At 39.0% G+C, this 23,424-nt stretch overlaps 2 protein-coding genes and 1 long non-coding RNA gene across 9 annotated transcripts in view; 2 read left to right on the top strand and 1 right to left on the bottom strand.

Annotated features, from left to right (window-relative positions):
• Positions 1 to 15,015, top strand: part of NR1H4 (nuclear receptor subfamily 1 group H member 4) — a 77,147-nt gene extending 62,132 nt beyond the window's left edge. For all 4 annotated transcript variants that reach the window (XM_070454092.1, XM_070454091.1, XM_070454090.1 and 1 more), the window contains 3 exons: positions 3,886 to 4,032; positions 12,073 to 12,186; positions 13,878 to 15,015. In XM_070454092.1, coding sequence (XP_070310193.1) covers positions 3,886 to 4,032; positions 12,073 to 12,186; positions 13,878 to 14,116 — 500 coding nt within the window. In that variant the 3' untranslated portion in view covers positions 14,117 to 15,015. The remainder of the gene's footprint in view (positions 1 to 3,885; positions 4,033 to 12,072; positions 12,187 to 13,877) is intronic.
• Positions 13,111 to 20,978, bottom strand: LOC110145376 (uncharacterized). The gene is made up of 3 exons (XR_002316189.2): positions 20,814 to 20,978; positions 16,497 to 16,617; positions 13,111 to 13,180 (listed from the first exon to the last, which is right to left on the bottom strand). It is a non-coding gene; the product is annotated as an uncharacterized lncRNA (long non-coding RNA).
• Positions 20,979 to 21,122: 144 nt separating this feature from the next.
• The window catches only part of GAS2L3 (growth arrest specific 2 like 3), a 37,187-nt gene continuing 34,885 nt past the window's right edge, over positions 21,123 to 23,424 (top strand). For 3 of the 4 annotated variants that reach the window (XM_020905631.2, XM_020905634.2, XM_020905626.2), the window contains exon 1: positions 21,123 to 21,207. The gene's annotated coding sequence lies outside the window, so the exon portion shown is untranslated. Of the gene's footprint in view, positions 21,208 to 21,251; positions 22,315 to 23,424 lie in introns of those variants that run through there. The other variant, XM_020905627.2, reaches the window with a different exon arrangement.

The raw sequence follows: 23,424 nt of genomic DNA, 5'->3' as shown, positions 1-23,424 counted from the left end.
TAGTCAAAATCAGTTAGTATGCCTACTGCACCAATCTAGGTAAAGGGCTTGAAATAAAGCAATAGCAGTGAAAGAGAAGAGGAAATGAAGAGAGACTCAAAAATTGATAGGGCTTGATGAACAATTGTATGTGGGGGATGAGGGAGAGGGACTTATCCATAGTCATTTAGATTGTGTGTGCATGCTCAATCATGTCTGACTCTTTGTGACCCCATGGACTGTAGCCCACCAGGCTCCACAGTCCATGGGATTTTCCAGGCAAGAAGTGGATTGCCATTCCCTTCTCCAGCTGATCTTCCCAACCCAGGGATTGAACCTGCGTCTCCTGGGTATCCTGCATTGGCAGGCAGATTCTTTATCACTGAGCCACCTTGGAAGCCCCATTTAGATGGTGCCAGTGCAAAAACTGGAATTCAAGATTCTTATCTCCCAAAGTTACGCCCCTCCCCACCCACCCCCACCCCCATTTTCCAGCAGCATTATCAATGCTAAGTCAATAGGTTTAAGTTGTTTCAGTGTTTTTAAAATATGTTAGTACATTAGAAACCCATGGTCTAGTAGAGTATATACCTTGTATAGTAGCACAACTGTAATATTGTTATAGAAGGTAACTTCTGATGTAGGATTTTAATTAGACATTTAATTTGCTTTCTTTTGCCAGCATTATGATATTATTTTATTAAATGTGTCATGGATAGACATAAGCTTATGTAAAAGTCATAAAATGTGGGGAGAAAGTTCTTGTTATCATTGAAACATTAATATATCTCATTCCTTTATTAACAATGAAAGAGAAACTTAATTTGTTGTATGCTAATTTAGCTAAAGCAATCTTGATCAAAACCAAGATTGTACAGGAATGGAAACTGCGTGTGGGGGGTAGAACATCATGAGAATATGATGCTCTTGGTTGTTTATGGGAAAAGGTTTTTCAGTTCAAATGGTCAGTTGGTATTGAACCAAGAAATAACTGAAGAAAAGAAAGAATCTTATTTACAAGAAGGTAGCTTATTTGAAAGCAGTGGCAAGAATCTTTTACACTTCTTCATTTCCAGTGCCTAACATAGTTCTTGAGGGAGAGAAACAATTAAGGCATGTTTAAATAATTAATGCATGTTTTATGAGTAAAGTCGAAGGAAAAAAATTTAAATACAGCAGAAAATTAAAGGCAAGAAAATCCCGAGAAACTAAGAATATTAATTAACAATAACTTTAGAAATGACAACATTTTTATGTATAATAATAATAGTGATATAATACCAGTATGAAAGGGTGTTTTACGAAAGACGCAGCAAGTCTTTCAGCACTTTGAGCATAACCTGTGCCAGGCACTGTCCAGGGTGCTGGAGACTCAGCAAGGCTCCTGCCCTCAGAGGAGCTCTTAGAGTCTTTAAGGTAGTGACTTTTTTTTTTTTTTTAAAGATACAGAAAAGACTCAAATTCTTAGAACAGGGGAAGGTTATTCATTACCAATAGGAGAAGAGATGGTTACAGCTGAGCTGCTACTTAGAGATGTTCTGAGACTCGCCTTGACCAGGCATTTGTGACACTGAGATGAAAATGAGACTTCAGGACTGATTTAAGTTTATGGGTTGTATTTTAGGAAGAGAAACAAAGGGGCATGGCTTCTAAAAGCGTGATTCAGAATCTTGGGTAGGAGGTAGACAGGGAATATAATTTGAAAAAGCTTATTCTTTACTCTCACAATCTGATTTTATACTTGGGAAAAATACAAATTATGGAAAAGAGCTTAAATGTCTGCTTATCAATTGGGGGATGAATTTAAAAGATTAATGGACTTTGATAAAAAAAAATTCCTACCAGAGACCTTTCCAAATTTCCTTAAAATCATACCTCATAGATCTGGGCCATCTCAGAAGGCAGGCTCGGCAGGCAGGCAAAGAAGGAATCTTTCACCCCATTTTTAAAGTTTTAGATGGAAGAACTCTGAATAAATTGGTGTCCATTGTAAGTAATTCAATCACCTGACTCAAACAGTGCAGAAATAGATGGAGCATAAAGTTAGGGTTAGAAAGTCCCCTCTTCACCCACCTGTATCACCTTTATTCTAGACCACCATTAATAGAAGTCTGGTTTGATTTCTTTCACATATTTTTATCTCTACAAACATACACATACATAGGTTTTTTAACATTTAATGAGATCATATAATATATATTTCTTTGAGAGCATTTTTTTAAGCATCTATGATTTTCCCATGTCCATATGTGTAAATCAGCCTCATGCTTTTAAGAACTGTATAGTATTCTATTGTAATAATAATAAACATTATTTAAGTACTTACTGTATGTCAAACACTGTACTAAGCATTTAAGGCAATTGCCTCATTAATACTTCTGCCAATCCTAAGGGGCAGGCACTTTTATAATCCCCATGTTGGAGATGAGGAAAGTAAGGCACTAAGATTATGTTTCCTAATACCACAAAGATAGCAAGTGTCGGAGACAGAATTTTATTCCAGGCAACCTGATTTTAGAGACCTATTTAATACTGTCCTCCATACTGTCATCATATTTTATACTGATTTACCATAATTTATTTATGTAATCACCATTAATGGACTCTTGCTATGTTTTCAGTTCTTCAATTCATTCATTTATTCATTGAGCAAGTATTTTTGAATGCCTGTCATCAACGTAGTGACTTTTAATTTTTGTCATTACTCTCTTCTCTGGATTCTGTTGCTCTTTAATGCTTTCCCAGGGCATTTAGACTCTGATAGCATTAGTTTATTTCTGTCTGTGTTCATGTGTCCATGTGTGTCTGTGTATTAATACAAATATGCACACAAGTTTGTGTTTGTTTCCCATTCATTCATTTAGTCATTATAAAATTATTTAACAAATAATTCTTGGATACAAGTTATATGTCAGGCACTTGGAACAAAAATGAATGAAACAGGCAAAGTTTCTGTCTTCAAAGTTTATACTCTAGGAGAGTGGGAGACAATTAACAAATAAGCCAGTAATCCTATAGTATCATGTCAGACAGTGTTAAGTTCTATGAATGAAAATAAAGAAGGTAGGGACTTGTGAGTGCTGGGAAGTACTATTTTAGGTAGGGTCACCTTGAAGCAGAGACCTGCCTACAGTGAGGGAGTGAGGCGTGGGGAGAGTGGAGAGCAAACACCCTGGAGCAAAAGCAGACTTGTGGGCTCACGGCAGAGCCAGGAGTCTGTGTGGCTGGAGCACAGTGACTGAAGAGGAGGTGATGAAGGAGAAAGTGAGGTCAAGAGGCTGCTGGGGACTGTAGCCTGTAGGCCTGCATAAGGACTTTGGATTTTCCAGGCAGCGTTCTATGTCTTCAGGTCATCAGTTCCTTCCCATATTTCTCTTATTTTCCCTACCCTGCATGTGCAGGGCTGAGCTCAGACCAGACACCTCAACATGGCCCTGATTGTGTTTTTGGCCCCTTCTTCACATAAAGACTCATGAGTTGGTCAAATATTCATTTAAACCTCTGAGTACATGTAAAATGTTTTCTGGCTTGTGGATACTTCCATTCTACAGAGTTAACCCTCTGACCCTTTCTGACATGACTAAAATAATGGTTCAAAGACAATATGCTTTGTCTCCAGTATTTCGTCTGAATCAGCCTGTGTCTTCTATAGTATACAAGTATATATATTTGGTGTAGACTTGATATCCTTTTTTGCTCAACTCATTGAACGAATCCCACTCAAGGAAGATAAAAGTCAGCTTCTATTTGGAGAGTACAATAGTTACTTATTAACTTGATTTGGCTACTCAGTCTTAAAACAATCATAAAGTCACTTTATGGAAATGTTCTATCAGTGGGGATGATGAAATATTGTTATACAACATTCAACTTTTTGATAGCTACTTGATTATCATCTTCATTCAGGATTTCAGACGTTGGACCATGAAGATCAGATTGCTTTGCTGAAAGGGTCTGCAGTTGAAGCTATGTTCCTCCGTTCAGCTGAGATTTTCAGTAAGAAACTTCCAGCTGGACATACTGATCTGCTGGAAGAGAGAATTAGAAAGAGTGGTAAGTAATTTGGTTAATGGTAAAAAGTGTTTGTTCCTGTAAGTAAGAATTTGAATATGCCATGAAGGGCAGGCCTCTTGCCTGTCTTAATGCAATTTATGTCCATTGTGACTAGCATGGAAAATGACACAAAAAAGAAAAGATGCAATTTAAATAGATGCAAATTTAGTGACTTGGTTCAAAAATTCTTGTTGTAATAGCAACATATCAAAAATACTCTTTTCACTACATTAGGATGAAGGACCAAAGGAAAAATTTTTTTAAATACTGGAAAATTAGTCTGATTTTTTTTTCCTTTTTCTTAATTTATTTATTTATTTTTCCATTTATTTTTATTAGTTGGAGGCTAATTACTTTACATCATTACAGTAGTTTTTGTCATACATTGAAATGAATTAGCCATGGATTTACATGTAGTCTGATTTTTAAAATAACATAAAGGAGTGGGGATTATTCAGTTTAGAAAAAGATCCATTTATTCAGAAACTTCAGCTATGAATGACTATGTATCAAGCTATTAATCTATCTCTGTTCAAAGTCAAATAAGAAATAATACCAATAGCAACATTTATACATCACTTATTGGGTTTCAGGCACTGTTCTAAATACTTTATATATTGGTTCCTCAAAGCCTCACAAAAATCCTTTAAGTACTATTATTCTTCCCATTTTATAGATGAAGAAACTAAGACAGAGAGTGGTTAAATAATTTTTTCAGAGATAGACAGGAAGCCTGACTTCAGAAGCCACATGTCCTAACCACTATACTTCACTGCCTCTCAGATAAAATGAAACCATGAATGAATAACACAGTTTAACTTACTGTGGAGGAATACTGTGATGGGTAGGGTATGGAAATGAGAATGTATGGTCTTTGTCCTTGGGGCACTCACAGACTAGTGGAGAAGTAAGGTGTACGAGCAAGTGATTCCAAAGGAGTATAAGAGAGACTATAAGCAATATGTATGTAAAATGAAGTTGAAGCCTAAAGATGTGCCTCCCTTCTGCCAAATCTTCCTGGTGAGTCAGAAAATGCATATAATCAGTTGAATCATGGAAGATGGTTAGGAACTTGTCAAGCCAGAAAAGTCTGAAAAAGGCATTCCAAGAGATATAGCCTTTACAATAGAATAATATAGAAATTGCAGGTAATAATATAGAAATAATATAGAAACTTTCCACAAAGATGTGGAGAAATAAAAGAATATCCATGTATAGGACTGAAAAATACCTTGATATTGCTGCAAGATAATATTTGTGCAGCTGAAAATGCAGTGAATGCTAGATTATTAAGGATGTTGAATGCCACAAAAATAGCTTTAGTTCTTATGTAATTGGAGTTCTTGGTAATATTCTGAACAGATATGATATGAACATAAAAATACTATGGAAAGATCTTTATTGTGAAGAAAGGTTTGGAGAAATTAAGACAAGTAGCAGGTCTCTATAAAGAAACCAGTGAATAACTAGGTGAGAAAACATGAGGGTCTTGCAGACTAAAAATATCTAGTGATCAAAAAGAAAAAACCTTACTTGATAACATTAAGTTACAGAACTTGTAATACTGCAAATTTCAGAAAAGTTCAAGAATGAAGTTTTCTAGAACAGTCTGTATAAAGAAATATGCATGCCTCCGGCTCATAAGATACTTTACCCAAACATCAGCCACATATTGTGACAATGAAAACCATCCAAATTCATGTGCTGCTTCATATTTTTAATCTATAGTGATGCTTCCATTTATTAATATTTATGAATTTGCTTCCCCCAGTGGATTTTCAGAACATTGCCTTTTCCCCACACCATATAAAAACCTGATCTTGCAAGATGACCTTTCAGAATAACTTTATTTTTATGCAAATGTAACACATTCTTATTTCTATTGTATGTTTAATTCCAGAATAACATAACATTTCAAAGTTACCCTGTTTAAGCCTACAGAGCTGTTTAAAGAATACAATGTGAAATTTCTTTTTCTGTTCTTCAAATTCATACTCTTTTGTTTGCTATTATTAAATCCCATTACATCCACCAAGATACTGTCTACTGAGATACATTTACTTAGTGAGGATTACAGTGTTTATTTATGTTAATTGAGGCTTCAGAATATATTTCTGACACAACCTGTGGCTGAGTTGTTTTTTTCATAATTCTAGTGCATCAGTTTTTTATCCCTAATGTGGTATTATGCAAAATTCATTTATAACCTGGAATTTTTAATAAAAATAGGAATAATCATATGATACCATAAAATATAGAACTGAAAATGGTTTGCCGACACTAATTAGTTTACATTTTTACATTAGGGAAATTAGCAATAACTTCTCACAGACTTAACAACTTGTTCTGTTACGTTCACTTCAAATAGAAATAACCTCTGAAAACTATAGTGAGTTTTGGCCTTTTTTGATTACCCACAATAGACACAAGTGAAATATTCAATTCAGTAAGTGTTTATCAAGGTGACAATATACCTTGTGATTTTGCAATGGTTTGCTTTTACAACCATCATCTTCTTAGTATTTCCAATGGCCTCTAAAGGTGAGGGCTATGTTCCTATTTTATAATCAGGGAAACAGGCTTACATGGGCTGGGTGACCTGCCCAAGATCATACAGCTAACCAGTAGACTATCAGGAGATGAACACAATGTTCTACTCAAAGCCCAGCACTGTTTCTATACATTGTACCTGCCACTTGCTAAGATCTAACATTTGCCCAGCTACTAGCTGGTGGGGAATATAAAGACATGGTTCTTCCCCTTTGGCTGAGTAAGAAGCACAAGCCGCAGCTATCAATCTGAAATTGCATTTAAGCAAATAATAGAATGAGTAGAGACAATGAGGTCAGAGGAAAGAGAGATGCTTATTAGAGTGATGAAGTTGTTGTAGCATAGTAAAGCATACCATACATAGTATATTTTTTCTACTTTTTAAATATATATGATTTTGCTGCTTTAACTTTGGCAACTTATACAAAATGATAATCGTTATAAAAGCTAAATTCTCTAATGAAGCAAATTTAAACTGTCAGTTCATAGACTGTCTTTGAAGAAAGGTTGGAAATGTACAGAGACAAATGACAGAATATTTATAAGAAGGTTTTAATTCTTAAACTTTAGAAATCTTACAACTTCTCATGTTGGTTTTCAAAGTGGTCACATAATAATTTTGGCATGGGACAAATTTGGGGGTAAAATTATAGGGAACAAAACCCCTTCAAAATAAGAGATAGTATTAAAGGAGCACACGTGTCAATATTTCCATTGCCCCTCAGCACTATTCCCCAAGCCTGTTTTACTTGTCCAGTTTGGGACATTATGCATTTATTTATGCATTTGTCTCCATCAATCTGTGAACTGCTTGAGGGCTGTTCCCAGCACTAACACAGTGCCTGGCACAGACGAGATGCACAAAAATTGGTGAATTTGGTTGAGATGGATCTGAAATTAGACAGTCCAAACCCTGGCAACTCCTAAGCACCATTATCCTAAGATAAATTTTAGCCACTCAGACTACTGGAAAGTATTAAATATCTTAAATATTTTAATCAAGGCCAACAGTATGGCAAAAATGACTCACTGAGTGGAGGTCAGCAGTTGAAGCAGAGGCCAAGGTCCAACCTCTTAGCACCACAAGAGTATTTCCATTGTCTGAATGGCCTCCTTTCTCCTAGTACATCTCACAGCTATGTAACCTGCATTGCTAGGAACAAACAAAACATAATACTGCATAATTTAACAAGCATTTATTAATCTCCTACTGTGTCTCCAGTAGGATGCTAGTTACTAATGACACAGATATGAATAAGAACCATCTTAATTGGTCAGGAAGTGTGCCACGCACTGGGGACAGAACAGTTGACTCCTGTTCTTGTAAAATATAGATGGTATTTCACACTCTAATGGGAGGGAGAGATATGAATTGTGAGAGGTGCAATAGAATTGAACATAGAGGAGGGAACAGCTAATTCTGCCTCAACATGACAGGAAAAGCTCCACAGAAAAAGCAACATTTGAACTTGACCTTGAAATATGAGTAGGGTGTCCTAGCCAAATAAGGATGCCTTGTATATGTGCACTTGTGTTTGATACACACACACACACCTCTGCTTTATTTTTGCCCCCAATTAAAACTAGGAAGTTAATTAGGAAATAAAGACATTTACATTTAAAGTAACTTTAAAGAGCATAGCGTTAATTCTATCACATGGTTATTGTCTCAGAGAATATTTATCATTGGAAAATTAATTTATCAATCACAGACTTTTTTAAGGAAAACAAAAAACAAAGAAGCAGAAACAGTGATTTTTTTTTCCAACTTAACATTTTCATAGTAGGCTTTGTGATTAAATTAGAAAATAGCCCCCTCTTGTGACCAAAAATCAACTAATTGGACTTAGAACAAGTTTCTGGAGGAGGAGAAAGCAGGAAAACAGGAAAAGACTGCCCCTTCAGGATGATGCTGTTGTTACATTGCTTATGTTAGAAATTGCAGCCTCATAAAACTTAAAGCATCTCTTTGTTTATGCTGGCATGATTAATTCTGATTATCCACTCTAATTCCAAAAGCAACTTTATATTGATCTATCCTGTAGGAAAATAATTTTTTAAACTCTTCTATTACTTACTTTCTACATTTTTTCTATGTTCACTGTTGGTCTTTAAAATGAACATTTACAAGATGAACATTTTTAATAAACATTTTAACCTGTTTTTTTTCCCCAAAAATCACCAGTTGCAATTAGATAGCTAATGGTATCATCTTTGGTAGGTGAAAGGAATTTAGGAAAACAAAATAAGAAATTAGGTAGTCAAAGATGATTTCATAAATATTTTCAAATCAATTGCCTGCTTCCTTGGTAGCTCAGTTGGTAAAGAATCTGCCTACAGTGCAGGAGATGGGGGTTCAGTCCCTGGGTTGGGAAAATCTCCTGGAAAAGGAAATGGCAATCCACTCAGTATTCTTGCCTGGAGAATCCCATGGACCAAGGAGCCTGGCAGGCTATAGTCCATGGGATCACAAGAGTCAGACACGACTTAGCGACTAAACCACCACCAACCTTATCTCCAAACCTTTATGTATTATTTAAAATAATGACACTTGTGAATTATTTTAGCTAACCACAACTGATGAGTGTAGAACTCAAATATAGAAGACTGCCGTTTCTCAAAAGTGAAAAAGAGTGGCCTTATTAACAAATACAGATCTTAGCTTAGCTTTAATACCTAGAAAAATACTGAGGCAAATCACTGATCAGCCAGTTTGTATTCATCTCTAGCAAACTGCAAAATGCAAAAACAAAACAAAAAGCAAAAATACAGCTTTGTAAATACAAATGAACATGAGCTTAATCACACATTAAGATGGAATGAATGTATTGACCCAATTTCCTGAATAATGACAATAATAGTTCTTATTATGATTATTTGCTCTAACATTTATGAGGGCTTAACATTTACTGAGCGTTTACCATGAGCCAGGCAGGATGCTGCATCTGAGCTGGTGGCTCAGTCCATGGGGTTGCAAGAAGTCAGACACGACTGAACATTTTCACTTTGACTATACTAAGTGAAAAAGAAAGTGAAAGTGAAGTCGCTCAGTTGTGTCCGACTCTTTGTGACCCCATGGACTGTAGCCTACCAGGCTCTTTCATCCATGGGGTTTTCCAGGCAAGAATACTGGAGTGGGTTGCCATTTGACTATACCAAGTACCTAACAATTACTTTCAAGTAGAGTGACTAAAGGCTAGGCCTGGTGCTAAGAACTCTACGTATTTTGTCTCATATAATACTATTGTTACAATTCACATTTCACAGATGAGGAAACTGCGGCTGAAAGAGTTTAAGTGATGTGCCCAAGATCAAGTCATAGGTCAGCTTTTAGGCTCAGACTTACTACCTCTTTAATGACTATGTCTGTTGGCAACCACGACTAGTAGTTCCTGCCTACATACTCCAGACGTCTGAATTTTAAGTTGTATCTAGCTTGATCATGGGCATTCACTTCAATCTGTAACAGCTGGATAGAGGGCAGTCTTCCACATGATGTCATCCCCAAGTTGTTCAACAAAGACACTATTGTTTAGAGAGCCCACTGGGGTCAATTAAGCATTGAAGGGGAGAAAAGTGCTGTTTTGATTAAAAGAGAGAAAGGCCAGGGATTCTGTTTGAGAAGATTCTTCAGATTCATCTAAAGATGAGGATTCAGACTTTCTGATCCTGTGAAATGTACTATTAGATGATAATCGGACTCTTTTAGCATTTGGAATCCAATTTTACTTTGGTATGTTTCAACCTAAGCTCTAAGGCTTTAGGTCTAGTTTGGGATGGAATAGAGTTGTCTATTGTGAACCAATTCTGGGAAACTCAGTTTCATCTTAATTCATCCATAAGTCACAACACAACCTTTCTTTTTTTTTTTCTTTCTGCACAATTTCCTAATCAAAGCTTTTCTGGAGTGGGGCCAAGCACAGAACAGGTGCCAAACTAATAGCTCTTGAATGACTGGAGGAAGTGGCACAAAGGAATCCTAAATTATGAAGAGGAGTAAGTTATAAAGGAGGAGGATATTGCAAGCAGAGAAAGTAACATGTACAAAACTGAGCAATAAGAATTGTCTAGGGAACTCCAAGGGTCTGAACACAGCTGCAGTAAAGGTTGTGTGATAGAAAGATCACAACTAAGAGCCAGGATTCTGGGGCCTACTAGCTTTGGTTTGAATCCTGGTTCCACTTTTCACCAGCCGTGTGTCTTTGGTCAAGTTATGTAACCTCTCTGTGCCCATCTTATGGGGTGTTAGAAAGATTAAATGAGTCCCAGTGCAAGAAGTGCTTAGAACAGCACCTAGTACATAGCAAGTACTCAAATGTTCACTCCTGTTGTTATCATGTGGGTGAGTAGTCGGTGGTGGGAAAGGCAGGGGACAGGGCCTAGAGTTTCCTGTGTAAAAAGGAAGGCATTTATGCCAAAACCATTGAGAGTTTTTGAAGGTTTGAAAGAACTGGGGAGATACGATGTGGTTTGAATTTTAGAAGGGTGATTCTGGGATGGATTGAAAGGGACCACACTGAAGATGCGAAGATCAGTGAGGAGGCAGATGGAGTAATCCAGATGAAAACAGTTAAAAACTTAAACTAGGTCAACCAGGAGCCAGGTGAGAGTTAGCTGATCAAATCCAGAGGACTCAGTGCTGGAATGAGTTGGAGGGAGGCTGAATCTTGGTTACCAGGTGGAGACAGTTGGGTGGGTGAGGACACCAGTCACTAAGAATGGAAACATCAGGAAAGAAGTGGATTTGGAGGGATGGGGAATTTAGTTCTGTACATGGTGTCTTTGATTTTAGACATGCTGAGTTTGAAGAGAAAAGCTAAGTCCCATTGCCTGGTAGGCAGTGGATAAACAGTTTGATACTTCAGAGAGAGATTGGAACTCTGTTAAGAACTCTCGCTAATGTCTTAAGTAGAGTTTATACTTCTGGACTAAAGGACAATAATTTTTTGTTGGTTAAGATGCTGTCTATGTCTTGATTATAGATAGTGATATTTAAAAGATTAACTAAGCCCCATCTCGAACATGGTGAAGTTCAGAGATTCTTCTGATAATTCAATAATATTATCATTTATTGTCACACAGTTGTGACTAAAACAAAGGCACAGTCAAGATCAAAGATAAATCATTGATTAGTTTATATTTTAAGGATGTTGTTAACTGATCTTTTTTGCAGTGCCTCACCTTTAACTGGGATATTTATATATTTTATATAGTCATTATTTAAATGTATGCTGCTGCTGCTGCTAAGTTGCTTTAGTCATGTTCAACTCTGTGCAACCCCACAGACGGCAGCCCACCAGGCTCCCCCGTCCCTGGGATTCTCCAGGCAAGAACACTGGATTGGGTTTCCATTGCCTCCTTCTCCGATTTAAACGTATACATATGGGTATAAGTATTGTCTGTGTGTGTATAATGTGTTTGTAGTTTTACACTTTTCAGTCATTCAAAAATTTTATTATGCCTCTGCAATTTTTCAACTTTCCCCCATAGGTATCTCTGATGAATATATAACGCCTATGTTTAGCTTTTATAAAAGTGTTGCAGAATTGAAAATGACTCAAGAAGAGTATGCTCTGCTTACAGCAATTGTTATCCTCTCTCCAGGTAATTTCAATGTTATGTCTTTATTTTTATTCCATTTTTCGGTTTTCCTCTCAAGGATAGTAGGAATATTAAGGAAAATCTTGGATAAAAAACATGAAGAGAAAGTAAAATGGCCTATAATTCCATCACTCAAATTGAACCATTGTTAACATTTCAGTGTAGTTCTTCTCAGTGTTTTTCTGAACATCATGCCCATTCATTTAATAATTGCATTTTGAACACATTTATACACTCAACATGCTTCCAGACATTGTGTGATACAGCAGCAAAGAAAAAGGCAGGATGTAGTTTACATTCTAGCAGAGTGAGAAAGACAATGAATAAAGAAACTAACAAAAAGAATTTTCAGGGAGTGATAATACTACAAAAAAATTAAGATGTCATATAAGGAAAGAAAGTGGCAGCAAAATGCTGTTATAATCAATAGTCAGGGAAGGCTTATCTAAAGGGTTGAAATTTGAGCGGGACATAAATGAAACTATATACTTTTTTTAACATAATAAAGAATATACTGTCTTTATACTTTCTCCATGTCATTAAAAATCATACTAGTAGAAGTTTGTTGCAATATGTACATCATGTTGTATGATGTATAATCATTTACTCAGTTGTTACCATGTTTGGATATTCAAGATGTTTCCAGATTTGTCATTGCTGTTGTTTTAAACAATTTTGAAATGAATCTCTGTACATAAAATTTGTCTATATTTTTTGATTAATTATTTGGGAATAAGTAAGGTGTCATGTTCCTGATTTGGAAAGCTTAATTACAGTGTTAGCCTTAAACCATTTTAATATATGATACTGTGGCAGAAGCTATTAATAGTTGTTACTTTGTTTTACCATGAGAAATTATAATTTTAGAAAGAATGACCCAGAAATTCTACTCCTCAGAACATACTCACCACAAATGACACTTACGTCTATTCTTGGGGTTACCTTTTGGGTGCATTTGTTACCGAGTCCAAGCTCATACTGCTCCCCACATGGTGGTCTGAAAAATCAAGAGATGAGTTGTTAGGACAAGGAATAGCAACTTTCTCTGGAAAGCCAGCAGACTAGGATGGTGGACTAGTGTTCCAGAGAACCATCTCACCCAAGTTAGAATTCAGGCTTCTTTGATAATAAAATTGGAGGGGGTGTGGTTGGTTGCTGCAAACTTCTTGGTGCTGGAACCCTTTGTTCTGGCAGCTGTCCTGGTAGGTCTGGTTATAATGTTCCTATAAACCTCCAACAAGACAAATGTTATTCTCTGCTCTGCAACATTTTATCTCTAAATGAATGGAAAAGTGTCCTACCTTTAAGGTCAGAGCCTTGAGAATGGGTTATTCTGTATATTTCAGCTCCAGGCAACATTCTATTAAAAGTGCAGAGTCAAAATGACTAAGCACAACTAACAAAGCACACAGTTTAAAACCAGAGGAGAACCGTCAGTCTTTCCTGAACACGTTCATTGGAAGGAGAATTTAGGCAGGCCTCTGGGGGGCAGTAAAGGTTTTATAGCTTGATCTGGTTGTGATTACAGGAGTATATATACATGTGTGTAAAAATTCATCAATGTGAACACTTTGCCCGATTTAAGTGTACAGTATTTGTAAGTTACAGGTCAAAAAAAGTTAACCTTGCCGTAATTATGCCAAATTTTTACTTTTCCACTTCTTTTGCCCTTTTCTTTTGACCTTGAAAAACAGACAGACAATACATAAAGGACAGGGAGGCAGTAGAGAAGCTTCAGGAACCACTGCTTGATGTGCTACAGAAGTTATGTAAGATTCACCAGCCTGAGAATCCTCAACATTTTGCCTGTCTTCTGGGTCGCCTGACTGAGTTGAGGACATTCAACCATCACCACGCAGACATGCTTATGTCATGGAGAGTGAATGACCACAAGTTTACACCACTTCTCTGTGAAATCTGGGATGTGCAGTGATGAGCACTGCAGAGGCAGGGTCCAGCTCTTCATTTTCCTGATATAAATCTGATACATAACTTTCTTTTATTGCATTTGTACCTGGCTTCATGCCAGAATTTTCCTCTGTATTTATGTGGTAGTTATATAACCCTAACAATTGTAAATATGGGGCTAGATTGAAATACTGTCTCTACATTGTATTTTACAAAGCTTCAGGGAATTTTTCATTCAAATTGGCATGCCCTGTTTGCCAAATTAATCATTACTGTAAATCTGTTGAAATAGAGGAAACTCTCATTTTGTTCTTCATTTTATCTTATTGCATATATTTTATTAAAGAGTTGTGTTCAATTTGGGCAATAAACTGAACATAATGGCGACAGGCTTTTCTTTGGGAACAAAATTTGAAAAATATACAAACTTATTTCTTTAAATGATGAATGGCATCCTATTGAGTCTGAGGGGTAATTTCCAAAAAGATAAACTCTTACATCCCCGGAAGTCCTGGTGAATATTGATTGATTTGTGATAGCCCTTTGATAATTTCTTATTCTTCAAAGTTCACAGAGCATGGCATACAGAAGAGTTAATGATTCTCACATAAAATATTCCCTCAAGCAATTTATTTCCCTACTTAGGGTCCTGAGGTGGCATTTACAAATTCAGAGTATGCAGATAACTCCAGTGATGGGACATTCCCTTTTCTCTCATAAAAGGGCTCTCTATTGGCATGTACTTACTCATTTTTCATTTATTTGTTTGTTTGCTTTTGGAAAACACTCCTTCAGCTGGGTGCACAGCTGTGTATACTTCCCCTAAAGCAGGAATTAGTTCATTTCCTTCCTTCATTGTTATATTGTTGCATTCTCCTCCCCACCATCCTTCAGTAAATATAATAAAACACCTTCTGCAAGTAACGGGTTTACATGTCCCTTACTCCTGAAATCAGCCAAATTGGAGCTTGCTTAGCAGCAGAGTTTTTCATTTTAAAATGTTAAGGCAGTTCTTAAGTTCTAACAAAGGCTAGTCAGTAGAAAAAGGAGTGAGTTGGGGCTAACATTAGTTGGATTCCACTTGTTTCAACAAGAGAAAAGACTTGAGTCCCCACTAAGTAAAATCTTTATGCTAATCTCCATGGGAGATATAAAGATGATTAAGACCCAGTAACTGCCTGGAGGGGCTTAAAAGAAGAGCAGAGAAGAGTGCTGTGGGCTTACCTGGGAAGGTCTCATGGAGGAGGTGACATTTGCCCTGGGCTTGGAAGAATAGTCAGGACTTCATGGGTCGGGGTAAGAAAGGGGAGGATTCAAGGTGAACAAGGTGGCAGGAGCAAAAAAGGGGAGGTGGGGGAGATGGACAGATGTTTAAGGACCATAAGTAACGTGGGGCGGGGCGGGAGGGTGCGCAGCACCTTTGTAAGCCTCCGTTTCACCTCTGCAAAATAGAGATCTCAGTTCAGTTCAGTTCAGTTCAGTCGCTCAGTCGTGCCCAACTCTTTGCGACTCCATGAATCGCAGCACGCCAGGCCTCCCTGTCCATCACCAACTCCCGGAGTTTACTCAAACTCATGCCCATCGAGTCGGTGATGCCATCCAGCCATCTCATCCTGTGTCGTCCCCTTCTCCTCCTGCCCCCAATCCCTCCCAGCATTAGGGTCTTTTCAAATGAGTCAACTCTTCACATGAGGTGGCCAAAGTACTGGAGTTTCAGCTTTAGCATCAGTCCTTCCAGTGAACACCCAGGACTTATCTTCTTTAGGATGGACTGGTTGGATCTCCTTGCAGTCCAAGGGACTCTCAAGAGTCTTCTCCAACACCACAGTTCAAAAGCATCAATTTTTCAGTGCTCAACTTTCTTCATAGTCCAACTCTCACATCCATACATGACCACTGGAAAAACCATAGCCTTGACCAGACGGACCTTTGTTGGCGAAGATCTCAGTACCCACCATCAAAAGGGATTGAGCTGATGAATGAAGAGTAAATGGGAAGTTGCAGATTCACCAGGGAAGTGGGTGGTGGGGAAAGGACATTTGAGTCAGAGAAGTAAATTTCTGAATGCGTGAAGGAGAAGGGTCAGTTTGGGGAACTAAGCGGTTTGGTGTTTCCAGATCCTAAGGCATCTGGGGGAAAGCAAGTGGTGGGAAATGAGCTGGAGCTGAGGGTGTCCTGTGGATGGAGACAGAAGTTAATCTCTTAGGTCTGGATTTATTCAAGTTGTTAAGACCTTATGATAGCAAGTAATAATGCTTCTCATGTGGAAAATGAATTGTAATATAATGAGAAATACTTATTTGGTCTTTGTCCCTAGTTCTTGACATAGAAATTCTGAAACTCTTGGCATTTCCTGAGTGATAGGAGGATCTTTATTATTCATAACAAGATCCTTTCATCCATACCTGAGTTAATGCTAATAAGGTGAGTCTTGGTGGGCCTCTAAACACTTCAGGGTGGAGGATTGTTGCCAGAAGAGCTAACCACGTGATTAGAGGGTTAGAATTCAGTCCCATTCCTCGAACTCTGGGGAGGGGAGAGGAACATTGAGGTCGATGTCAGTTGCCAATGGCCAATGATTTAATCATTCATGCCTACATAATGGAAATTCCAAGTTTTAAAAAAACACTAAATGATAGTATTTGGAGAGCTTCTGGGCTGGTGAACATATCGAGGTGCCAGGAGGGTGATGTGCCAGAGAGTGTGGAAGCTCCACACCCTCCTCCATTTACTCTTTGTCTCTCTCATTTGACTGTTCCTGAGATGTGGCCTTTATAATACACTGGTAATAGTAAGTGAACTGCTTTCCTGAGTTCTGTGAGCCAAACCAGCAAATTAACAAACCTAAAGAGGGAATCACCTATACATATCTCATTTCCACATAAGGGCACATTTTGAGGTTCCTAGACAGCATATTAAAAAGCAGAGACATCACTTTGCCACCAAAGATTTGATGCTTTGAAATTGTGGCACTGGAGAAGACTCTTGAGAGTCCCTTGGACAACAAAGAGATTAAACCAGTCAATCTTAAAGGAAATCAGCCCTGAATATTTATTGGAAGGACTGATGCTGAAGCTGAAGCTCCAACACTTTGGCCACCTGATGCGAAGAACTGACTCATTGGAAAAGACCCTGATATTGGGAAAGATTGAAAGCAGGAGAAGAAGGGGATGACAGAGGATGAGATGGTTGGATGGCATCACTGACTCAATGGACATGAGTTTGAACAAACTCTGGGAGATAGCGAAGGACAGGGAAGCCTGGCATGCTGAAGTCCATGGGGTCACAAAGAGTCAGACACGACTGAGTGACTCAACAACAACTAAGGTTCCAGATGGATATGAATTTTGGAGGGGAGGCTATTCGACTCACTATATAAATATAACATTTTAGTATTGATCATAACTGTTATGAAATTTTATATTATTGAATTACATACAGATAATATTTGTTAATGTAAATCAATAACATCCCTTTAAGACTGACCTTAGTCTTGTTTTTAATGTTGGCTCTCAATCGATCATCTGCTGAATGAGTAGTTTAATTAACTGAGTGAATCAAGATCTCTGTAGCCCCCAAATTTCATCCAGTAGTTCACACAAGGCAGAATCCATGAATTGATAGCTAATGTCAAAGCATTAAAAACAAAATGCAGAACAAAACAACTAATAAATCAATCAAAGGAAAAAAATCTCCCACAACGACAATAAACTTTAAGCAATAAAGGAGCATTCTTTCAAGGTTGTGGAAAACACCAAAATCACATTTCTGTATTCAAGGATGATGAAATTATGGGTGACTCTTCTATGTTCTGTAGAGATGTGTAGTCAGGTGAATGGATATTCCTAATGTAATAACTTGAAAAATTTAGATCTCCAAGCATGATGCTTTCATCACAGTCTGGAGAAAGTCAGACCCATTAAATAAAATACTTTGCTATCTGATGGGAGCAAACTGGTGAGGCTTGCTTTGCATGTTCCGACCATGCCAATTTCAAGTGAGAACACCTAAAACATTACTATTAACATAACCACCAATTAGAAAATCTACACATGAAAGTAAATTGCAGTTCACTTGTTGAAACCCTCAATTACTAATTGCAGTGTTAAAATCAAGGTAGGTAAGATGGTGAATGTGCTTAGGGGGTGGGGTACTAACTGAGAATTCTTGTAAAACTGAGGTTGAGAGAGCAACATGGGGGCTTTTTTTCATTCATAAGGGAAAAGCAATAAGAATCAAAGAATCTAGAAGGGAACTCCTCACCCATTCCCCACCTTTAACCAATGAGGAAGATGGGCTTAGATTTCCTGACTCTGGATTCACTTTTCACCACATTGTCCTTTATAAGCTAGAGGAGTTACCAAGACAAACCAAATAGACAATGAAAATAAAAAGAAACCAACCATGAAAATACCCTGCTGTCAAAATTTCAGCAAATGGCTTAGAGAAATATTAAGTGGTATGTGTGAGTGTGTGTGTGTGAGTGTATTTGAGAGAGAATGTATACATACTTCACATAACATAGTTTCAATTTTTAATAAATAGTATTCAAATGTTTAGGTACATAGCATGCATGTAAGAAAAAATAGAACTGTTAACTACTGACTCCTCAAACAAAATCTGTGTGACACAATTTACTTATTCTTAAGGTTCTGGAGAGTAGTGTACATATTTTGATATTTGGGCTTAACAAATTCAACGTAAAATCAGAACTCCACTTGAAATTTGGCTGAAGGAAATGGTCTGACAAATTGCCCCTTTAGTTTTAAATAGAAACACTATAAAACTGGTTCCCAACCTTTTGACACCAGGGACCAATTACATGGAAGACAGTTTATCCATGGACCAGAGTGTGACTGTGTGTGTCTGGGGTGGGGGTGGGGGGGCAGGTTTCGGGATGACTCAAGTGCATTACATTTATTGTGCACCTTATTTCAATTATTATTACAGCAGTTCTACCTCAGTTAATCAGGCATTAGATTCCAGAATTTGGGGACCCTTGCTATAAAACACAGGTTGATCTGAACACCAGGTCCTGTGAAAATGGATCTACTGCGGTCATGGACAACAAAGGGTTCTGGTAAAGACACCAGTAAAAAAGGAGCAACCACTCTTGGATATCAGATTCAATGATCACTTAAATGTCAACTTTTTGATGACCATCTTTACCAGGCTAACCCAGAAGGTAAGCTCTGCGAGAGCAGGACTCCACTGCTTAGGGTGGAGTCTGGTACAGAACAAGTGCTTAAATGTGTTTGTTAAATTGACTTCTCAAATCTCTGTCTCTTGCACGAACCAGTTTAACCAGCTTCAGACCTAATTTTCTAGCCATATCTTCTGAACACCTCAACGTGCACATTCCTCTCACATTTCAAAGTGGACACAACCTGACACCAAAATGCATTATTCTTCCCCAAGTGTTGTTTTCTTTATGTTCCTTAGATTGGCATCACTGTCATACGATACCAAGTCCAGATAAATCAGCCTCTTAAGTATCTCCAGACATCTCTTTCTCACTATCCCTTCTGAGCTAGCTTAAGTAATTATAATCTTTTAATTTTTAGAATTGCTTCCAATCTTACTCTTGTCTCCAAAACCCTCAAAAATATTTTTTCCCCTAAAACACAAATCAATCACAATTGCTTGCAAGAAAGAATCTAAATTCCATAGTATCTACAAAGGTTTCCTCTGTGCTTACTCCTCTAGCCTGATTTATCAATACCTCTAAATCCCTAAACTTGTCATTCAGAACTACAATTCCCAGAGCATTCCAGATGCTCTCACATCCTTGGAAGCTTATTCTCTCTGCCTAGAAAGCACTCCTCGCTCCTAATTATCCTCTCCTTTGGCAGATCCCTATTTGTCCTTCAAAATTCAAGTCCTTTCAAGCCTCTGACCATCACCCTTGGACACTAGGAGTTTCCTCTTTCACAGATTCTCTGATTTCCACTGAGTCTTTACCACGTTGCTGAGCACTTTCAAGGTAAAGACTTTTCTCTTTTTAGTCTTTCAGCAAGCAACAGTACCTCTTCATAGTTTTTTTGTTAAGTGATTGAAGGAATAAATGCTAAAGAGCATCTGCTGCTGCTAAGTCGCTTCAGTCGTGTCGGACTCTGTGCGACCCCATAGACGGCAGCCCACCAGGCTCCTCTGTCCACAGGATTCTCCAGGCAAGAATACTGGAGTGGGTTTGCCATTTCCTTTTCCAGCTAAAGAGCATCATTCCTGGTCAATTCCACTCTTTACAGATGGGAAACTGAGACCCAGAAAGGCGACATAATTTGACAAAATAAAGCTGAGAGAAAGGGCCTGGCATTCCAGGCTTTCGGCTCTGACTTTATCCCCATATTAACAAGCCCCGTTTAGTGATCAGAGATCTATCTTTGATTACATTCAAGACCAGTCTCCACTTTACCTCAACCCTCACTGTGTTGCGGTCAAATCCTCCTCCCTCCCCTCCCCCACGCCCTCCTCTGGCGTTTCCCGAAGGAACAGCCAACATCCTCTTTCTGCTTTCAGCTGTGGCCTGGAACTGCAGGCTTTCTCTCCCTCTCCCCACGCCCCTCACAGGGACGACAGTTTGTATCCGGAAACGGCAGCGCCCTCAATACATTGAAATCTCAGTTGGATTTAGGATTGGGAGGGGCTCTTAACAGATCAGGATAAAACTCAGGGCAACTCGGAGCAACACTCCAGGATGCTTCGAGAAGTGACTGATTCACCTCTCGTGCTAATCTGGACAAATAGGGTTTATTGTTGTCGCTGAGGGGCCAGACGAAAGGACGTGCCCCGTGACCAAGCCATTTTCTGTGAGAAGAGCGACTTGGCCGCCAGACTCGTGGGACCCCAGGCGGAGGCAGGAGACCAGTCCCTTGATCGAGACGCACGCAGGTCTCGTGCTCCCAGAGGCCTGGAGGCGGGGCGGGGCCTCAAGCCACGCCCCTCCCCCCGCCTCCTCCAAAACAGGCCGCGCCGATTGGTTCCTTCGAAACAGGCCGCGGCGAACCCTGAGCCCGAGGCTGCCGCGGCGGCGGTTGGGCAGGGGCGTGCCGGCCCGGCACAGATTGAGCGCGATGTTGCCCAGCAGGGAGAAGTGACCCTCCTGCGCCTGTGCGGGTGAGTACTTCTTTGTTTGCCGTTCTCTTTTCCTCGCGAACTCTTACTCGCCTTCTTGGGGCTGCGGCGCCTCAGCTGGCACTGAAAGAGGTCCCGCGCTCAGCCCACTCAAAGGGTTGGTTCAGTAGGGGCTCCGAGCTGCGGGATTCAAGTTGATGTGCGATTGGTCCGCTGCGGGAGTCGCGGGCGCTGATTGGTCCCTGGGGCCGTCAAGATGAAGCAAGTCCCTGCCTTCTGCTGCCCACCCAGGTTTGGTGCAGGGGCCACAGGTGTGCTGGGGCGGCAGGTGTGCTAGGCGGGGGATGAGGTAATCACTCGCTGCCGCTCTGCTTTAGTATCCAGGAAGAGGTCAGAGTCTGAAATTTAGCCTCTTCAGAGGCACCTTTGTTTCCAAGAGCCTAGCTCACATAGGGTCACTTGATTCCTCGGTGTCACCCCTGGGAAGAACTGATGTAATCACTGACCTTGGAAGGGAAATTGCAGATAGTTATTTTGCCATCTGGCAGAGGGAAAAGTTTGTTCTCTGTTCCCTCCAGTCCACGCGAGGCTCTTGTCGCCGAGATGAACGGAAAGAGGGGACGTACCTCAAGGCTGTGAGCGCTGCTTTCCCCACCCGCACGTTTCGCTTTGAAGGGCTGCGTTGCGGGAAGGTTTGTAGATTGCCTTGGAAGTCGAAGGAAAATTTTGGAGCCTGTGCTTGCCATTCAGTCGCTCCTGGTTTCTAACTAATCTCTTCGAACCGCAGGATTGAGTCTTACTGATTTAGAGTGCTTCGTGGAACGTCTGTTAGAGAAGTTGGTCAGTCCTTATTAAGTAAAAAGATGTTTCTTTCCCGGACCAGTCTCGGTCAGTTTAGCTTCGTTTGTGTGAAGAGTGTTAATACCTACTCAGAAGATAAGCATGTTGTGAACTGCTGTTTGATCTCCTCAGTTGGCACTTAATTAGGAATTGGCCTTCTCGCCACCTCAGATTCCCTTTAGGAGGAGATTGAAATGGATTTGAATGAAGAAGTGGAAACTGGTAGTAGTCATCTGGTGTAGATCCTGATACGTGTCTGTCTGACTCATCTGTTTCAAAACCTCATTAAAAACCAACGGACTTTGCGTGGTAGGTGTGTCCGCTATTTCCACATTAATGAATTATAAGTAATGTTTCTTTTTATGTGTTTCTAAGTGTGGGGGCTCCGAAGTCACACTTTACTATGTGTGTGACCTTTGGCAAGTTATTTAATCTTTCTAAGTCTATATTTCCTACTGTGTAAACAAAGATTAATAATAAATAGTTGCTACCTTATTGCTGTGATGGTTGTGAAGATCAAATGAAATAATCCATGTAACTAGTTTAGTACATTGCCTGACACATAACTAGCATTATTTCTGTGCTGCTGGGCAGAGAGGAGCAAAAGGTGAAGACAGTACCAGAGCTAGTGGTATTAATATTTATCATTCATTGATTGAGTTTGTACATGTAAAGTACTCATTACTGTTTATCAGTATGAGGTGGTTGGGTGGCATCACTGACTCAATGGACATGAGTTTGCGCAAACTTAGGGAGGCAGTGTAGGATGGGGAAGCCTGGCTGGCTGCAGTCCATGGGGTCGTAAAGAGATGGACATGACTGAGGGACTGAACAACAGCAAGAACTGTTTCTCAAACGCATTATTACCTAGCGTGTACCGGGTACTGTTCTAGACGCTTTACTTATATATTGTTAAGCCTGTTAGTAATCCTGCAGTGTCATAGATGAGGAAACTGAAGCTCAGAAAGAAATGAAGCTACTGAGGTTCACCCAGAATTCAGGCTAGACTGTCTCACTCCAATGTCCAGCCTCTTTTTTTAATCACACTACTCTTGCATTTATATATCCAGAATTAAGCTTCTTTGCACAGTTGTTTGTATGGCCCAGGTTCATTTTCCCATGGGTTTCGGTTTATTTTGACTATTTCATTAAAAAATAGTGGTAAGTAATTTGTGATGGTGAATCAAAATGTGTGATAAAGGAATAATGTCAACAATATACTGCTATTACTAAAAAACTAAATGAGTCCAATGATGTTTGGAGAATTGGTCAGTTCAAAAGTAATGTTTCCTAATTTATATTTTGCCATTCAGTTTTTGCGTATTTACTGTACTTTTTACTAAGCAGCAGTCTTTTTTTTTTTTCCTGTCAATTTCAATTTAAGTTTGGGAATAGTGAAAGTTCAGTTATTTCAGTAAT

The sequence above is a fragment of the Odocoileus virginianus genome, chromosome 23, assembly GCF_023699985.2.
Source record: "Odocoileus virginianus isolate 20LAN1187 ecotype Illinois chromosome 23, Ovbor_1.2, whole genome shotgun sequence".
Lineage (NCBI taxonomy): Eukaryota > Metazoa > Chordata > Mammalia > Artiodactyla > Cervidae > Odocoileus > Odocoileus virginianus.
This window is presented reverse-complemented; position numbering and strand designations above follow the sequence as displayed.